The 16,716-nt window shown below is 37.9% G+C and overlaps 1 protein-coding gene across 3 annotated transcripts in view; it reads right to left on the bottom strand.

Moving 5' to 3' along the window:
• The window catches only part of WDR25 (WD repeat domain 25), a 69,373-nt gene that overhangs the window by 12,603 nt on the left and 40,054 nt on the right, over positions 1-16,716 (bottom strand). For all 3 annotated transcript variants that reach the window (XM_069018271.1, XM_069018272.1, XM_069018270.1), the window contains one exon: positions 11,269-11,399. In XM_069018271.1, coding sequence (XP_068874372.1) covers positions 11,269-11,399 — 131 coding nt within the window. The remainder of the gene's footprint in view (positions 1-11,268; positions 11,400-16,716) is intronic.

Genomic DNA, 16,716 nt, shown 5'->3' with positions numbered 1-16,716 from the left:
TGCCATCGTCTTTTCCATCATTTCCGGCAGTTTGGCTACAGGCAACTGGTGCTACTTCCTTTTTGGTAGATCCTCCTTTCTGAGACTTGCGCTCCTTCAATTCACGCACTCGTGCTGCCAGAGCAGAAGTGGGTTGTCCACCCCACTTCCTCATGTTTTCCCCACTGTCACACAGGAAATCCCACAGCTCACTTCGTGGGATGTGCCTTCTCTCTGGGGAACGTCCGCGGAGAAGGCACTCTTTAATCTCCTGGAGACTCTTCTCCATCTTATCTTCCATTCTCTTCACATGTGTTTCCACAGCTGCGATCCTTGCATGTGTTGGGCCATGCACAGAGTCTGCATATGCTCGGAGCTTCACTGCCATATCCTTCACAGTCTCATTTGCACCGTAGTCCGGTTTCATTATTGCTAAAGCAGAAGCGTATTCTGGTGGCCCAAGTTGTATGAGTTTTCGCCACATGTATGGAATAACTCTGGCCCGGTCTGGACTCCTCAATCCTGGGTCATTTGCGAAGACAACCTCTACCACCCCTAGTTCTCTCAGGCGTTGGATCCCTTGCTCTATGGTCTTCCACGGGGTTTGCTGCATGTAGAGATCATCTCCACACATATATCTTTCAATCACGCCTGTCAAAACTCGTCTCCAGACACTGGTAGAGTCAGCCCCCCTTTTCATCGCTTGGTCAATCACTGGATCATGTGACAGGGATCCCAAATGCCTCGCTTCAGCACCATCCAGCATCACATCATCACCTGCCGCATCCCAAATACGGACCATCCAACTTATTATGGATTCATCAGACCGTCGGGTGTAATCCTTTCTTAGGCTGTGAAGGTCCTTTATGGACATGGACTCAGTAATGGTTTCTGTGCCTGAGTCAGTTGGTGGTTTTGAGGTTCCTTCCCCTGCATCTTTTGAGGTTCCTTCCCCTCCATTATCCTCATCTTTCACTGGGCGATCAGTTTTGGTTATGTGCTTTTTCCTTGTAACAGGAGCCACTGTCAGTGGCTTAGACTCTCCATCTGGTTTGGGCTTGCTGTCTGGTTTATCTGCAGCCTGAGTGACTGGGGTATCTGCAGGCTTTGCTGATTGATCTTCCTGCCTCTCTACCCTTACCGGCTGCAGTGTGCGATAGGCATATGCCAAAGCCCAACATATTGCAAGGAGCTTGTTCGTATTAGAATTGTCATTGTATTTCTCTTTCAGATATTTCGCCACCTCAGCTGGTTTCTGAACTTGTTCAGGGGAGAAATTGCAAACCATTGGGTCAGAGAATTTCTTCAGGATTAGGCCTATATCCTCCCATTCCCCACACCACTCAGGATGCTCCACCTCTGGGTCAGGTGTCTCATCAGTCACCCTGGAAATCTGAGCTCTTATTCTAGACAAGCTGCAAACCACATAGAGGAAGATTACCAGATTAAATACCAGGAGGGTGGTCTCTTTAACATCCAGGGGAAACTGAACGCTCTCAAAAGAAAACCTATCAAATTTAAAGGGAAGGGAAACCCCGACTCCTCCTCCTCTAACAATCTGGGTGCAGTTACTAATAAATTCCCAAAACAGGCTACTGAAGCTAGGACTGGGGTTAGGAGGGAGAAACCATTTATCATACACACTTTGAACAGATGCCTGTACCTCTGTCAACTTCTTATAAATCATTATCACCGAGCACAGCAAAATAGAAATCCGAATTCGTGTCCCTGCTCTGCAAAAATTCCTTATCAAGGATAAGATCGGACCAAGTTGTGGATAGGCAAATAAGCCTAGGGACCAGAAAGGCACTAGTACCTTAAACAAGCCTACGGACCAGAAATACATGAATATATCAAGCCAGAGAAATGTTATGAACTCAACCAACATGATGACTATTTTACTCCAGCACAGAATAAGTAAAAACAAACCAAAATGTAATTAGCACAGGTTTTTCACTTTCCTTCGAGCCACACGGTTGGGCGCCACTAAATTTGTACCGGTTTGGCCAAATTTAGAAATATATACTCTGAGAGAAGGCACAACCACCCCTCCCCCACCAGGTTCGGGAAAAAAAATAAATTTTCCTCGAAGGAAAGTGAAGAAGATAAAACTATTTATTTAACAAACACACGGGAAAGGAAAATGAGGTTAAATGGTAAAATCTTTTGCTGTGGAGGAAAAAACCTGGGAAAGCGTTAGAGTCCTTCCTTTGGTCTCCTCGGAGCCGGGGCTTGGCCCAGGGCCAGGCCCTCTGTGCCCGACGAAAAGTCCTCCCGATGTGCTCTGAGGCTGAAAAGCAGTCCAGTAGCAAAGGGAGAAAAATCCGGAATTCCAGAGAAGGAAAAGCAAAGTCCAGCTCTCAGTCTCTCTCCGGAGAACCAGAAACTGAAACAACTGGCCAAAAGCTGATTGGAACACAGCAAGCCGGGTGCTTCCTCACTCCCCTGCCGCGGCTGGAAAAAAAAAAAAACCAAAAAAACCCTCCTATCTTTAAGTGACCTTGAACAAGCTGCAAACTGCTTTGAGAAAGTTTTGCTCAGTTTTTTCTTCTCCCTCTCAGGCTCAGTTTAGAGGCACAGAAAGGCACAAAAATTAATTCCTGGGCATAGGCAGCGATATGGGATACACATCATAACGTCACCCCAAGACAGCTGGTCATCAAAAAAAACCCTTAATCAGTCAGATCCATGGCTTCCAACTGCAAATATGCTGCAAAATTCAGCATATTTTTTCTTTTATTTCTTGGCCTACCTTTTTAGATTGTGTGATCTGGTATGGACCTGCCACTTCCTACTGACATGTTGGGTAATTAATGCAATGGGGGACTGATTTAAGTTTCCTCTGTGAAACAGTACTACACCATTAACTAATTAAAAGTACATTTTAACTTAAAGAAAAGCTTATTTTTTCACTAAATAGATGGGGGTTTTATCTATTGCAGTGCGAACCATTTGTGTCAATCTATTGTATTTCTCTTCATGCAGTTAAAAAACCCCATTTTTCTTTTCTATGTAAGTTTTTTTCCCATTTTTAACTGCTCTGTTTTCTGAGATACAGCTCTAGATTATCAAGGGATCTTGAGAATAATTAAAAGGAAAGAAAGGCTGTTCAAGATGAAGAAGTGGTTAACCTTTATCTGGTATTGATCTCTAAGACTTCAGATAAAAACAATGTAGACTGTCTTTTTTTAAAGTCAATTTCAGATTGCTTGACAAGGCACAAGAATCTTGTGATGGAAATTGTCAAACATTTATTAGAAAATTATTTTCCCATCAGATTTTTTTAGTTAAAATTTTCTCCCCATCTCAAATCGGGTAAGAAGTGAAATCTGCATATAGGAAAGATACAGGAAGATAAAGAATGACTTTTCTGTGAGGAACTCATGGATCTTTTAGTAAAAAACAAGGAATTCTTACTACAGAAATGAGATGACTGAGGGGAGTTTGAAAGGATTTAAAATAAAGTCTGAGCAGCATGGAGACAGCGAGTGGTTTCCTCCATTATAAGACTTCAGACTACAAATGAGCAGAAGGCAGCTTCAAAACACACAGAACAAGATGCTTCTTTCAAACACTACATATTTAAGCTGAATCCTTTGCTACAGGAAGGTGCAGATGTAAAGAGATCAAGAACAACCAATTCCACAGTGTGAAAACTCAAAGTGATCCAAGAAAGACAAAGAGGCAGGAAGCCACCAAACTCCAAGTTAGAGAGGCCTGAATAACCATTGCTGGGAGTTGTTATAAAGAAGTTTGCTGTGCTTCTCTATTCTTGATCTTCAAAAGCATACTGGTCACTGCTGGGGGTGTAAAACACGTCTAGGAATGGTCTGAAACTGGAACAGCCATTCCCTGACAGCTTCTCACTTGAGTACTCCCACTCCAAAAGAAGGACTGTTTCATTCCTGGCTTGTTTCAGTCCCTCTGGGAGCACAGGAGTGCTTGTCCACAGACAGGTGTAGGATTCTCATCTGCAATGCCACCATACAAGGCTCCCAAATAAACACAGCAGACTGCTCACCTCTGGGCCACAGACACATAACGTGTGCCTTCACACTCAGAAAGGACCCCTGAATGTTAACATTTAAAATCAAATGCCATTATGCAAGTACAAATATTCCCTCACCATATTTCTTTGAACTTTTTGTCCATGGATTCAGGAAGGATTTCTCTGAGAAGAATAACTTGAGTTTTCTAAAGCACTGAATAAATCATCTTATTTTAATTACCTTGTTCTTCCTAATACCACCAGTACATGACAATGTATTGGCTGTTTCTATAGAAACCAGAAGTGCAAGCAGCTCTACCAGTTTCTACAGCCTTTTTTCATATTCATATGCTATGCAGAGACAAATTCATTAGGGTCTCCTAAATACATGCTACTTAAAATGACTGCATCTCATCTGAAAGAAATTGCAATAGAATGTTTCCAAGGAAACAAATGCAGTGCATTTGCACCTATTAATTTTTTTAACTGTGCTTTAACAGCTTGGGCTTATTTCTTTATAAATTCAAGCATGGAGAAATAGCTCAACAACATAAAAAGCATCTCCTTAATTTTTTTCTTTTTAAGCGTAAAGTTGTAGATGATAGTTGCAATTTTGCAGCTAAGTAATGTTCAGAGTAATAAACAGATGGAGGGAGGGAAAAAACCCTGTTGTTACTCTGCCTTGAACTCTGTTGTTAATAAAAATGTTGCAGTTCATTTCAAAACTAATTTTAAAAGCTTAAAATAGGAGCTTCCACCATTTTTTTCTAGTTATTTTGATTATCTTATAAGATCTCAATTTCAAAAGTGGGAAATTCTGTGCAAATCTTCAAATCTACGTTATCCTTACATTTGCCTTGACTTTATACTAACCTTTTTTCAAACTTTCCTCAACCAAATTTTGTTATTAATCCCAAATGGCTGAACCTTTCTATTTCTTTGTACTCTTTCAATTTCTAATAAGTCATTGTATTTTTCCTGCATAATATTCTATTCCTTTTTTTATTGATTGTGCTAGTACAAGACTTTCTGCAACAAACATTTTCCAAAAATAAAATAATAAATGCTGTCTCCATTTAGTGTCATGCCTGAAGCACTTCATTGAATTCCTCCCAGTCAGTTTTCTTTCTTGAGACACCCCTTTTAGCCAGTTTTCTCATTATACTGTACCTAGGTTAATTCCTTCCTTCCTTCTCCAGCTTCTCTAATTGCTCTGTCAAAGTCCAACATCATAAAGTGACATCAAGTAAACTTCATACAATCGACCTTCACTTAAATCATATAATTTTTTTTATGTTTTTTATTCCTATATCTGTAACTAATCTTTCCTTCAAAGTCTGTTCTGTGGCTGTCAGGTCTTATTTTACTGGGTCTCCTCTACTTCCCTTCTTCTCTTTCCCTCCTTGTTTAACATAAGCAGTAGATTTGCATTTATGGAGGTCTAAGAGCTTCAAATAATGCTTTAGGATCAGAGCCACAGCCCTGTCACCTTCCACTTATTCCCTCTCCAGATTACTGTGTGGGGCTTCATTAGGACTTGCTGTTCTGACAGCGATCACAAACAGCTCTGGCCAGAGCTCCAACAAATCTCACTAGTTTGTGACACTAGACACATGAACATCAACAGACAAGAGATCAAAAACAGACTCTGTCTAACAGTTGAGGAAATTATTCCTCCATTTTTCATAGAGTCCAAAAAAATGTCAGTGATCTCCACTTTTAAAGTCCCTTGCATTTCTGTATGCACACAATAAAGAATCAGTTCCTGAATGCTTACAAAATGTTGTTTCATCAAAGCAGAATGTAAATAAAAGGTAAAATATGCAAATCTCAAAAATAATTATATGAATACATTTAGAAACTTTACATGAGTACATTCAGATGTAAGCTCTGACTGCTGTATGTCCTTTCACCAGAGCTAACAGCATCCCTGCTCTACACCATGCAAACCTTGTGGACACACGTAAATACATTGTCTCAATGCAGTTCGACCATTCCCCATATAATGAACTTCAGCTTCTTTAAAAGTATTATCAGTTTTAGACAACTACAGTTGTAGTCTTGCTCTGACAGTACATCGGTGTAAGCTTAGAAACCCAAATTAACAAGAAAAAAAAAAAATCTGTAGTCATATTTACTTTAATGAACACATTAAGGTCCTTACTGCTGAGTTAAAGGATACAAGTCTCAACCTTTTGTTCTCTTTGGCATTTCAAGGAATATTAAAATTTCAGGTAGAATAAGTGGTTGGAATATATTTTGTATGCTGCCTGAAAAGCTAATGTAGATCAGCCAAAATGAAGGGTGACTGTGCTGGCTAGTGCTGAACATCTTAAGAAATTCTTCCACAGCTCAGAGAAAGGAAATACTTCTAAAATACATAACTACTTTAAGGTCTTGGGGTTATTGCACATTTCTTTTTACAGGGTTTTACAGGGTTTATCTAGGTTCAGCTCCGAGGTCCAAAGATCCCATGGGGGCTGTTCAATATGATGCTCCCTCCTTGGTCAACACTGCAGATTCTTTTTTTTCAAAACACAGCAGCTCACTTCCAAGTTTTCTGGTCTTTTCATAAAGTCTCTATAAACATTCTTCAAATTTTTCATAAATTTAATCAATGTGTTATACAGTAATATAAGATCTCCAGAAAAATCTCTTTACCAGAGAGACAAAATTGCGTTTAACACAAACAGAAAGAAATACCACTGTAATAAATCTCCACAGGCTATTCATCTGCCTCTTCTATTTTTTTTCAGGCTTTGATTACTTGTGTCTGTAATTTTGAGATGCCGGTATACCTTACACTTCACTGAGCAGTTAAAAAGCTGTTCCATCCATTCATTTCTCTGAAGTATATTGCTTAGCTTGATCTCAAAGAATTAAACTCCCTTATTGTTGTTTCATTCTTTGTCTTGCTTAATATGCTACATTTGAAACTATTTTGCCTATTTGCTCAACAGAACAAGGATAGCAATAAGTATCTTTCAACATTCCTCTTTTTTTTTTTTTATATCTGCCTCTCTGATTAATAGCCTAGTGCACATTTCTGTCGTGGTTTAAACCCAGCCAGCAACTAAGTACCACACAGCCACTCGCTCACTTCCCTTGTACCATGAATGAACTGTCAAACTGAATTGAAAAGATTCATTTACACGTCAGCAAGGTTTGCATCGTGTAAAGCAGGGATGCTATTAGCTCCCCTAAAATTTCTCAGTGTTTTAGTAGCTGAGAGGCTGCCTCAAACCAACTTGATACATTTTCTCTGGGACTTGCATATCCAATTTTTGTACCACATTCAAATCACAAATAAATATTAGTAATTAATGCTCCTAAATTCATGGCCCTGGTCAGAAGTACTAATTCTTTTAAATACCACTATCAGCTATCTTATGTCATTTTCCATCAGCAGAAAGCATCAATGAGGCACGCTGGCATAAAGCAGCCCATTTAAACCACTGCATGTATGTGTAATTGGACAATATTTTTGCAATTTCTAATCCTTTCTATCTCTGTTATGCTTAATGTTTTGCTCTGAATTTCCACGAAAAATCCCCTTATTTCCTGATATACAATTATCATTTCACCTCACAGTTAATTTTAAGAGATGCAAGAGGATAGCTTGTTAAAACACAGGAGTACATCCTAAAGAGTGACCCCTGAAATTGAATTACCAGCAAATGCTGAAACTGAGTTTTCAATGTGCAATGAATAACAAGATTCAGATGCCTGATTTAGGGTGTCCACTCTATTGACAAAATATGCTGCAAAGCCTGAAAAGGCTGTCGGGAGTATGATGATAGAAACAAAAAGAATTAGTAGTTCACCTACACATCATTCCAAGCTGAATGACAGGTTAACACACTTGAAAGAATAGGCAAAACAAGAAAATCTTGTAATGAATTAGGATGAAAGAACCTGAAAGGCAGAAATGCTGCTCATGTCAAAATTGAAAAAAAGTGGTAAGAGGCTTTAGACATCTATTCCAGTTAAGAGCAAATGGCACTTATAAGAACAGGATAAATTTCAAAATACTGGCCAGGACACTATCCAGTCTTAACTATGGCTATAACTGTGTAAGACGGAAAAGATATGTGAATAAAGATAACAATATAAACCGAAAACAGGAGTATCTGAAGAATCCATTGAAATTCCCCAACTAGGGAGAAGCAGACATGACATACTGATGACACTGATAATTCATGCCTAACAAATTTATGGTTCTGTGCCTGAGAGTTTGAAATGTAACTACAATATTTTGCAGTAATGATGCATAGGTGAGACTAACCTCCATCTCAACACGTTTGTCTGTTCCTCGTTACTGCCTCAGGTAAACTGTGTTCTCTCTATTTGCCTTCTCCCTTTTGCAGTTACACTGTTCATTGGTGAAGGACGTTTCCCCTCTCCTGCCAGTTTTCAGGAGCAGTTTCACTGAGAAGACTTTCCACGACAGCCAAAGAGCAAACTCTAATCCATAGACATGCACATATTTCTGTGGGTGGCCCCTTCTGCAGAACACCAGGCTGAGGTTGTTGGCAATGTTTGGCAATCACAGCTTGGGATGATTGTGCTGCTTTGCAGCCTCTGTCCAGGTTAAGCATCATGTGCTGTTCCATGCCTGCTCCTCTTCACAAGGAACTGCATTCTGAATCTACTTTTATGCAGGTCTGAACTACAATCAGGTTTGCCAGACATATCAATTGACAGTTTAGCTGTGGTTAAACTGAGGCACTGTAAGAATTTTAAACCTAAAAGGAAGGAGCTGCTTTAAGAGACAAACATTTACCGTCTTCATTGCTTGGAAGATAATACTGTTTGATACCTTGATTGGTGCCAAGGGAAAGCACTACTGAAACTCAGACAATTCACAAGTGGGAAAAAAGGGCCAAGAACAGCATTTTTCAATCCATTTGTCTTGGTGACACTGTAACACTATTCAAAGATAACACCAAAATACTGCAGATTGGCAGAGACACTGACAATGGGAGAATAACAGACGCAGGAGACAACTCAGAATAAACTTATGTAGCACAGGCACTAACATCTGTTATCTAGCCCCTTAGCTCTACTTGAGTCAATGCCAATTTTGCATAGTCTTCAGATCTTGTCATCACAATCTCTGGTATCAGAACTGCTGAAAAAAATCTTAATCAAGCAAAAGTCTTGGATTGTAAATATACATTATAAACAAATCTTATGTTTTCTTGAAACTGAAGTGCCTTCTTAACTCTCAGTATTTGAGAACGTGTTCTACCACCTCTGAAAAACTTCTAACATATTCCTCCACAACCATACACAACACCAGCACCATCCAGACAGGCACATTTTTGCAACATGTTACTTCAGCCATTTGTTGCTGTAGAACAGAACCAGTTATCATTTTCCATCTGGAGAGACAGGGCACTCTAGACACACACAGGCTGGAGGCATTGCCAGTTTTGGCATGACCACGCTCATCAATCACAATTGATTTCAAATCTATAGAAAACTCACCTTCACAGGTTCTCAGAGATAGTCATTTAAAGATATGCACAGGCACAAAATCCATCACAAAGAAATGTCATGGGGTGAAAGAATTTCTCTGGCTTTGTACACAGTCAGACTATCACTTGACTTTGTGTATAACTACACAAAGATTATTGGATTAGATTATTATTATTATTGGAAAATATTATTGGTCCAAGTCAGAACACCTCTCAAAGAATATTTTGCCACATACATCTGCCATCTTCTCCTTGACTACAGTCAAAGACCCCAAATTTGACATAACAATCAACAATCTTTAAGCCTTAAAAAGATGATACCCATTGCGTTCCTGAAGCACCTTTTAAAAGTAGTTCAGCATACCATGACACACAGTGGGTTCTCTATGCTAAAAAGGACAGTGAAGTATTCAATTACAGACTGCACCTCCTCCCCACAATTAAGATCTAGTGTTATGAGAATATCAAGAAAGAAAAACTGTATTCTCTATGTCATTTCCATGCTATGAAACCACTGCTCCTGCTCTTCAGGAGAAAAGACCTGTATTAGTCTTTCTTCAGAAGAAGAACAGGGGGAACAGTTACAATGAAAAATCTCATTTCCTTTTTAAAAAGTTACATAGGTATTTTTTATTAAATGCATTTACATTTTGCAATTTAAAACTAGAACCATCTTCCTTCACAGACCTGTACTTTGAGTATCTCTTCACATTCCTATCAAGGAAAACTAGCCATCACACAAGTATGATGGATGCAATAAATCCCATCCACAGCTTCCTACAAAGGTTTTCATACTAACACCGTAACTCTGAAACTCACAGTAAATTTATTTTCATAGTAGCCTCAGATGTGGCAGTCTCAATATGTATTTACTAATGTTTTTTTGTAAGAACTTACTCATGTGGTAGAGACCCTACATAATTAAATTCTTTTCTCAAACATCAGTGACAAATGCAACTGCAGCACAGGAGCTAGACTGTTAGTTGCACAAGACTACTCTGTGTCCTCAACAGAGCAACTCTCACAATTATTTCAGAGCTCTTCTGTTAGACCCCTCACACCTGAAACTCATCTCCCTACATCTCTCACCTATTATTCTTAGTGCATCAAAGGCAGAGACAAGGTTTGGCTATGCTATCTTATCTTTTTCAGGTCCCTTCTGACATCCTCAAGAGCAAAGGGCTAACTATGATGAGTACAATCTACCCACAGAGAAATTCAAAGGAAAACAAAGAACTACTCACTTTACAGTCCCTGCTTCTCTTTGAGCTGTTCTGTGCATGAGGATCTTGCTTACCTTACACTTCTACTGGCAGAGTACAGCTCTGGTCTTACCTGAGCTCTGAATGGCAGCTGGGAGCACATTGTTCTTTGTGGTTCATGATAAAGTAAAAGCAGAGGCATATCACACCTCTGTGGCCCTTCAGGAATGTAAAAATTGCTCCAGGCTTCTATACAAAAGGTACAGGCACACATATCTAGACCCACATGTAACAGCTTGAAGAGCAAATTAACTGTACTGCTTTCTAGTATGCAACTGCTTTTCACAATCCTGAAGTGAGCTATTGGCTTTGTTTAATTCAATTAGATGTTACTTATATCTACAGAAATAAAAAAATAATATTTCTGTGTACAATGTTCCTTATAGCACTTAAAAGATATTACAGAGGTTCATATCAATGAATAGGAACACAAATGCAAATGCAAAATACTTCTGTATAACATTCCATTGAAAGACCAGTAAGTACATCTAGCACCCTAGTAACACACAGCACACACAACCTAGGAAAGACTCTGAAAGAGAAAAAAGATTTCATTTACCTTAGAAGTCCTTATATCCCATGCTTTAACTTCTGGGCTGAACCCTCCACAAATGAAAACATTTGACTCTGTAGGGTGGAACTTCAGTGCACTGATCCTAAATTCTGTTTCGCTGCTAAATATCTGCTTCCCTAAAATCAAGTGACAAGCAGAAGTTAAAATTTGAGCAGAAAATGAAATATGTTATTCATTTCAACTTAGTTTCAAAGATATCAAGGTTGCCAAAGGTGAACATGCTTATGTCTACATATTTCAAATAGCTGGGGCTACTCTAATTTAATGAAGAGACAACTCACTAATTTCTATCCACATGAAACTGCTCCTGCTCATGGGCCTCTGCACCACTGACTGCTTCCCACTGAAAGGAGAGAACAAGTGGTTTCCACACTAAGGAGAGGAGCTCCACTGAGGTCACAATTCAGACAACACACAGGAAGAAATCTACGAATTTAATGGTTGAATGTTCCCCTACAGAGAAGCCACAGTCTTTTTTTTCCAGTGAGACAAAAATAACTAGAACAAAAAATTGTCTGTACAGAAATAACACATCCCAATCTATATTACAACTCTTAAGTTGTTTACCTATCTTTCTGTGAAGGTAGGAGTGAAACTTCATCTTGAAAGTAGGAAATAATTTGCATATCACCATATGAAGGCAATAGCTGTTCCCATGGATGCACCGTTGCCAACATTTAATCGTGTACACTAATCTCCACGGGATCCTGTGGTTAGTATCAATTGGATGGCCTGCACTTCTGAACACAACAGAATTCAGCTATGTTAATTTACAGGACTTTTCCAGAGTCTGCTGCTTCCGGTCATCCTAACAAATTCATGACATTACTGTACATTCACTGAAATAAAATTTTTGGAACAGCAGTATGGACCAAGATAAATATACCTGCTCACTTTCACAATAACAACTGTGATTTATATTCTACATATCCCATATAAAGATCTACATTAAATAAAGTTACTGCTGTAAGCAACAGTGAAGGAGGTACTCCAGAAGTGAAACAAACAAAAAAAATCCTTTAAAATACTATGATAAAAGCTTCTTAAAATATTCTTTAATCTGCATGTTGTGCAAGGGTTGTCTTAAAAGAGGCTTTCTTAAACAATTGAAAATACTTTCAGCTAAAAACATTACTGACAGATGTAAACTCTTACTGTTAGATGTACAATACTGGAAACCATTCACATAGATTTTTTTATCATTATCTGGGGACAATATACTTGATTTCATCATGAGTTGCATTTTCCTCATCTGCTGAACTCAACTTACACAGTCAGTAGGCTAAGATTTGTAAAATTACTTATTTATTAAATTTAAAGAAAAGAAAAATTTTATTTTATCACACATGCTCACCAAGAGAAAAGGCAGGGAAAAGAGATTACAGAGAGCCTAAAAGAGAGGTGAGTGTTGTTCTATGTGAATTCTGGTATTTGTAGGGGATTTTTGTCCTTTTCAAATGATCCTCCACCAATTGCCTGTGCAAGATCTAAAGGGCCGCTCTGTCACTACTAAGTGAAACACTTAATTTCTTCCGTAAGTTCCTTCCCCAAAAGGACAAAGAAGTCATAAGGGAGGCAGAGATTTTCTCCACAAGTCATATCTAACAGTGACCATCTCTCGCCATGGGAGCTTTCAGTACCCCAACAGCTACAGGGGGAAAAAAAAGACTCCACAGGGAGTGGAAGAAGGAAGAAAGTATTAAAATCATCAGTTATAGGAACAACAAGATATTGATTGCTCTCAGGTACACCACTGCCAGGCATCATTTGGGAGGGTTTAACAAAAGCCACATACAAAGGCATCTTACTCTTACTCTCACACACAGCACTTGAGAAAATACTGAATTAACCCTTGCAGGCTAACTGTTCAGTTTAACAGCACTTTGCTCCCAAAGGAATTTGTTTCTTACTAGTTCCCAGCTTAATAAAAACTCTGGGAGTATAATCAACAGGTTTTCCATGGGACTGCAGCCAGAAATTAGCAAAAATGCAGCCTACCTGTACTAATCCTGTCACACAGCTTTATAAAGGACACATTAAGTGATCACTGTTCTCCACAAAGCGTGTAGTCCAAATGGCATTAGACATATCCATAACTGATACAGTGTAACTCATCATTTAAGCTTTCAGCAAACACTGGCTTTGCTATGTGTTTGCCTCCACAAGACTTCTCAAAACTGCTTTTTTCTATAATAAATACTTGTGTTCTCTAGCCTAAGACAGGAGAAAGTCTGGTAAAACACAAGCAAAAAAGACGTGCATTTAGTTCAAGATGCATTTCATCTACTAACTACAAGATCTGTTACCTTTTTCACAGAAAGATTGATTTAACATAATTTGTTATTAATTAGTCTATTTTTCAGTCTCATTCCCAACTGCTTCCAAGTAATTTAATCATTCACCTGATATTTTCTCCAGAAACTAAAATGCTCTAATTTCCTACTCTGTTTCCCCCTGTTTTAAAGAGAAGTGGGCACCAAATTTGCCCTTTTCTTGTCTTCTAGAAGCTGCAATTTATCCATAAGCTCTCAGTGACAGTCACTAACATAATTAAACCATAAGGATCTCAGTGTTATGAAAGCTACATTACAGTGTAATAACAAATAAAATGAATGTAAACCTGAGCATCTTATTCACCTCTAGACTCTTTAACCTCCTTCTTTTTCCTATTTTAAGCTGCTGCATTACTATTTGATGCAGATATTAACCATTTTTTTACTTAAGTCAGAAACAATCACAATAAATTAATCCTAAAAGCTCAGGCTCTCCAATTAACACTTTGAAATACAACGCTCTCTCTTGTTGTCTCACTCCCCAAAGTGAAATTCAAACATCTCTTTTTGGAAACTGAGTAAAGAGTGTTCTGAAGAGTCCGGTGTTATTAGGTACATACATTAATTCCATTCTACTGCCATGTCACAGAAAATGAGCAAGACTGGAATGCAGACAGGCTGAACAGCAGCAGTTAAGGGAAGGATCACAATGTTACAGAAAGGAAACACTTCTATTGTCAGAACTAAAATTTATTCATGATACTCTCAGAAATTTAGGAAAAATATCCAAGAGATGGATCAGATCCATGCACAAGATGACATGGGGAAATTACTTCATGCAATTCAGTAATTTGAAACAATGAACTCAAATCTTAGCCCTTTTCTGTACAAAGTTTGCTTTGTATATTATACTACTATGAGCAGAATTTGTTCTTTCCAGGCTGTAATCCTGCTATGATGGAACCTACCCATAGCTTGGGAAATCCAGCTTCAGTGTTTGCTATAATCCTCCTCCACCTTTCCGGAAATCATTATTTACAGTTACATATATTTTTCTCTACAATTACTCAGTTTATTAAAATGAAATATTCAAATTTGTGGTGCCTTATTTTATATATTGCAAAATATGGCCTTTGAGAAGAAGACTCCCTTATCCATAACAGGTATAATTCAGCAAGTTTACATGTACCTTTATTGTGTATATACTTATTGCATTTTAGTTCCTAAGGCAGCATAACCAACTCATAGACTACAAAATCATATCTTCTGAAAATATCTTTGGCTAATTGAGGGAAAATCCATACCACATATCATTTTCCTGTACAAGGGGTTGTTATTTCAAAGCAGAAAGCAAATGTTTCTCTAAACTCTTAATTTTCACAATTTCAGTAACAATATCTACTATATCTTTTGCAGTGTGTTTTATGTTCTGTAAAGGCTTTAATTCAATTCTCCAAGCCTTAAAGGCTTGCCAGTAACATAATAGTAACATACACAGTATGGAAAAAAAATCTTTAGAAATATCTTTAATGTATGTTTCTGCTCCTTTACACAGCAGCCTACTGTGAAACTGCTCAACTATGAAATCAGATGTTTTAAAGGCTATTTAACATTGTGAATTTTTTACAGAACATCGGCACAGTTATTCAGCACAGGATGCTTCTGTAACTGTGCTTAGTGGTCCTCAGGTCCACACACCCACCTGTATAACCTAAAAACATTTACTCCCTTACTCTAATCTGTAAAGGAAAGTGAAGCCTGAGACGTACAAGGACATGAGCAATCTTGCTTAGCAAAACAGATTTCCCTCTGTGTTTATAAAAAGACATAAGACAATATATACAAAAATATTTCATTACAGTCACAATCTCTCTCATGCACAATAGTGAGAAAAAATATTAGATTGATCAGACATTCATTTGTTCTTAACAAATCAATACCATCTGTTACTTCTCCATTCTTGGTGTGCTTAAAAATGGCCTTATTATTTTTTCAAGAACCTAAGTTATATTGACTACATGTTTTTCCTATTTTTTTTCCCCTACATATTCACAAGTTCACAGCACGTGAAGATGTTTGAAATATTAAATCATTTTCTCTTTTAACCTTTAAAATGTCCCCAAAGTAGATATTTTTCTCTCTTCTTTTAGCAAAGACTTTATCAGTGAGCATAAAAAGTAAAATGGTGTTACCTCCTAGCTGGAGAGTGACCTCTAAACTACGTTCAACATATTTCATGAAACTGCTGAATTTTGGGGGAAACCTTTGACCTCACATCTAAGGTGCCTGCATACACTCAAAAGAAAAAAAAAATAAACAAACAGGCAAAAAAAAGAAGAATCAAATGGGCTTTTTTCTAAGGTATCATATAAAAGCTTTCTGCATATTAAAACATACTCTCTAAATAGTTCTGGGAGAGAAAAGTGGGAACAGAGGAATGCCACGGCTCTCCTGGGGTGAATGTTTAGGTAAGAGAACTAAAACTCCTATGTGAACTAAAACAAGTACATTAAAAATAGCAATGTTATATCTATAGGACTATCAAATTAGAACAGAAAAAAATACTTAGAAAAGAAAATTTGAACCATTCTCTTGGTAGGTACAAAATGTTCCATTAAGAAACTCTCTCTCTCATTATAACTCTGAGGAAATGATATTTGAAACCAAGCCCCGTCCATGAGCTTGCAGCATTTGGCAACTTAGGAAATGTGCCAAAATTTCTTGGAACATTCCCTCTGTCATAATATTAAAGAAATGAAAAGTATCTACAATATGCAAATAGTAAAAACCTAGCCAATGTTCTGCCTATGCTATTATACCAATTCATTTGTGACTAATGAAAAATCTACTGATGAATAAAACATGCATTCCAAAAATAAAATAGTTATAAATAAATTTTAAAAATACAATTACCCTTCCAAAGTTGGTAGAGCATCTCCACTGCATCTGGATGTAACAGAAGTTAAATGTCAAATGTATTTGACCTAGAATTGCTTTAAAAGCATTTTTTTCAGTGCTCTCTGAATATAGCACTATTTAATACTCTGTAAATAACAAAGTGTCTGAACTACCAGTAATAGAAAACGACTGTGTGTTATTAGAGAAAAACAAAACCAGGGAGTCTCAGACTGCTGCATTATTATCACATTTGTGAAACCAT

The sequence above is a fragment of the Aphelocoma coerulescens genome, chromosome 5 (genome assembly GCF_041296385.1).
Source record: "Aphelocoma coerulescens isolate FSJ_1873_10779 chromosome 5, UR_Acoe_1.0, whole genome shotgun sequence".
In the NCBI taxonomy this organism is placed as follows: Eukaryota; Metazoa; Chordata; class Aves; order Passeriformes; family Corvidae; genus Aphelocoma; species Aphelocoma coerulescens.
This window is presented reverse-complemented; position numbering and strand designations above follow the sequence as displayed.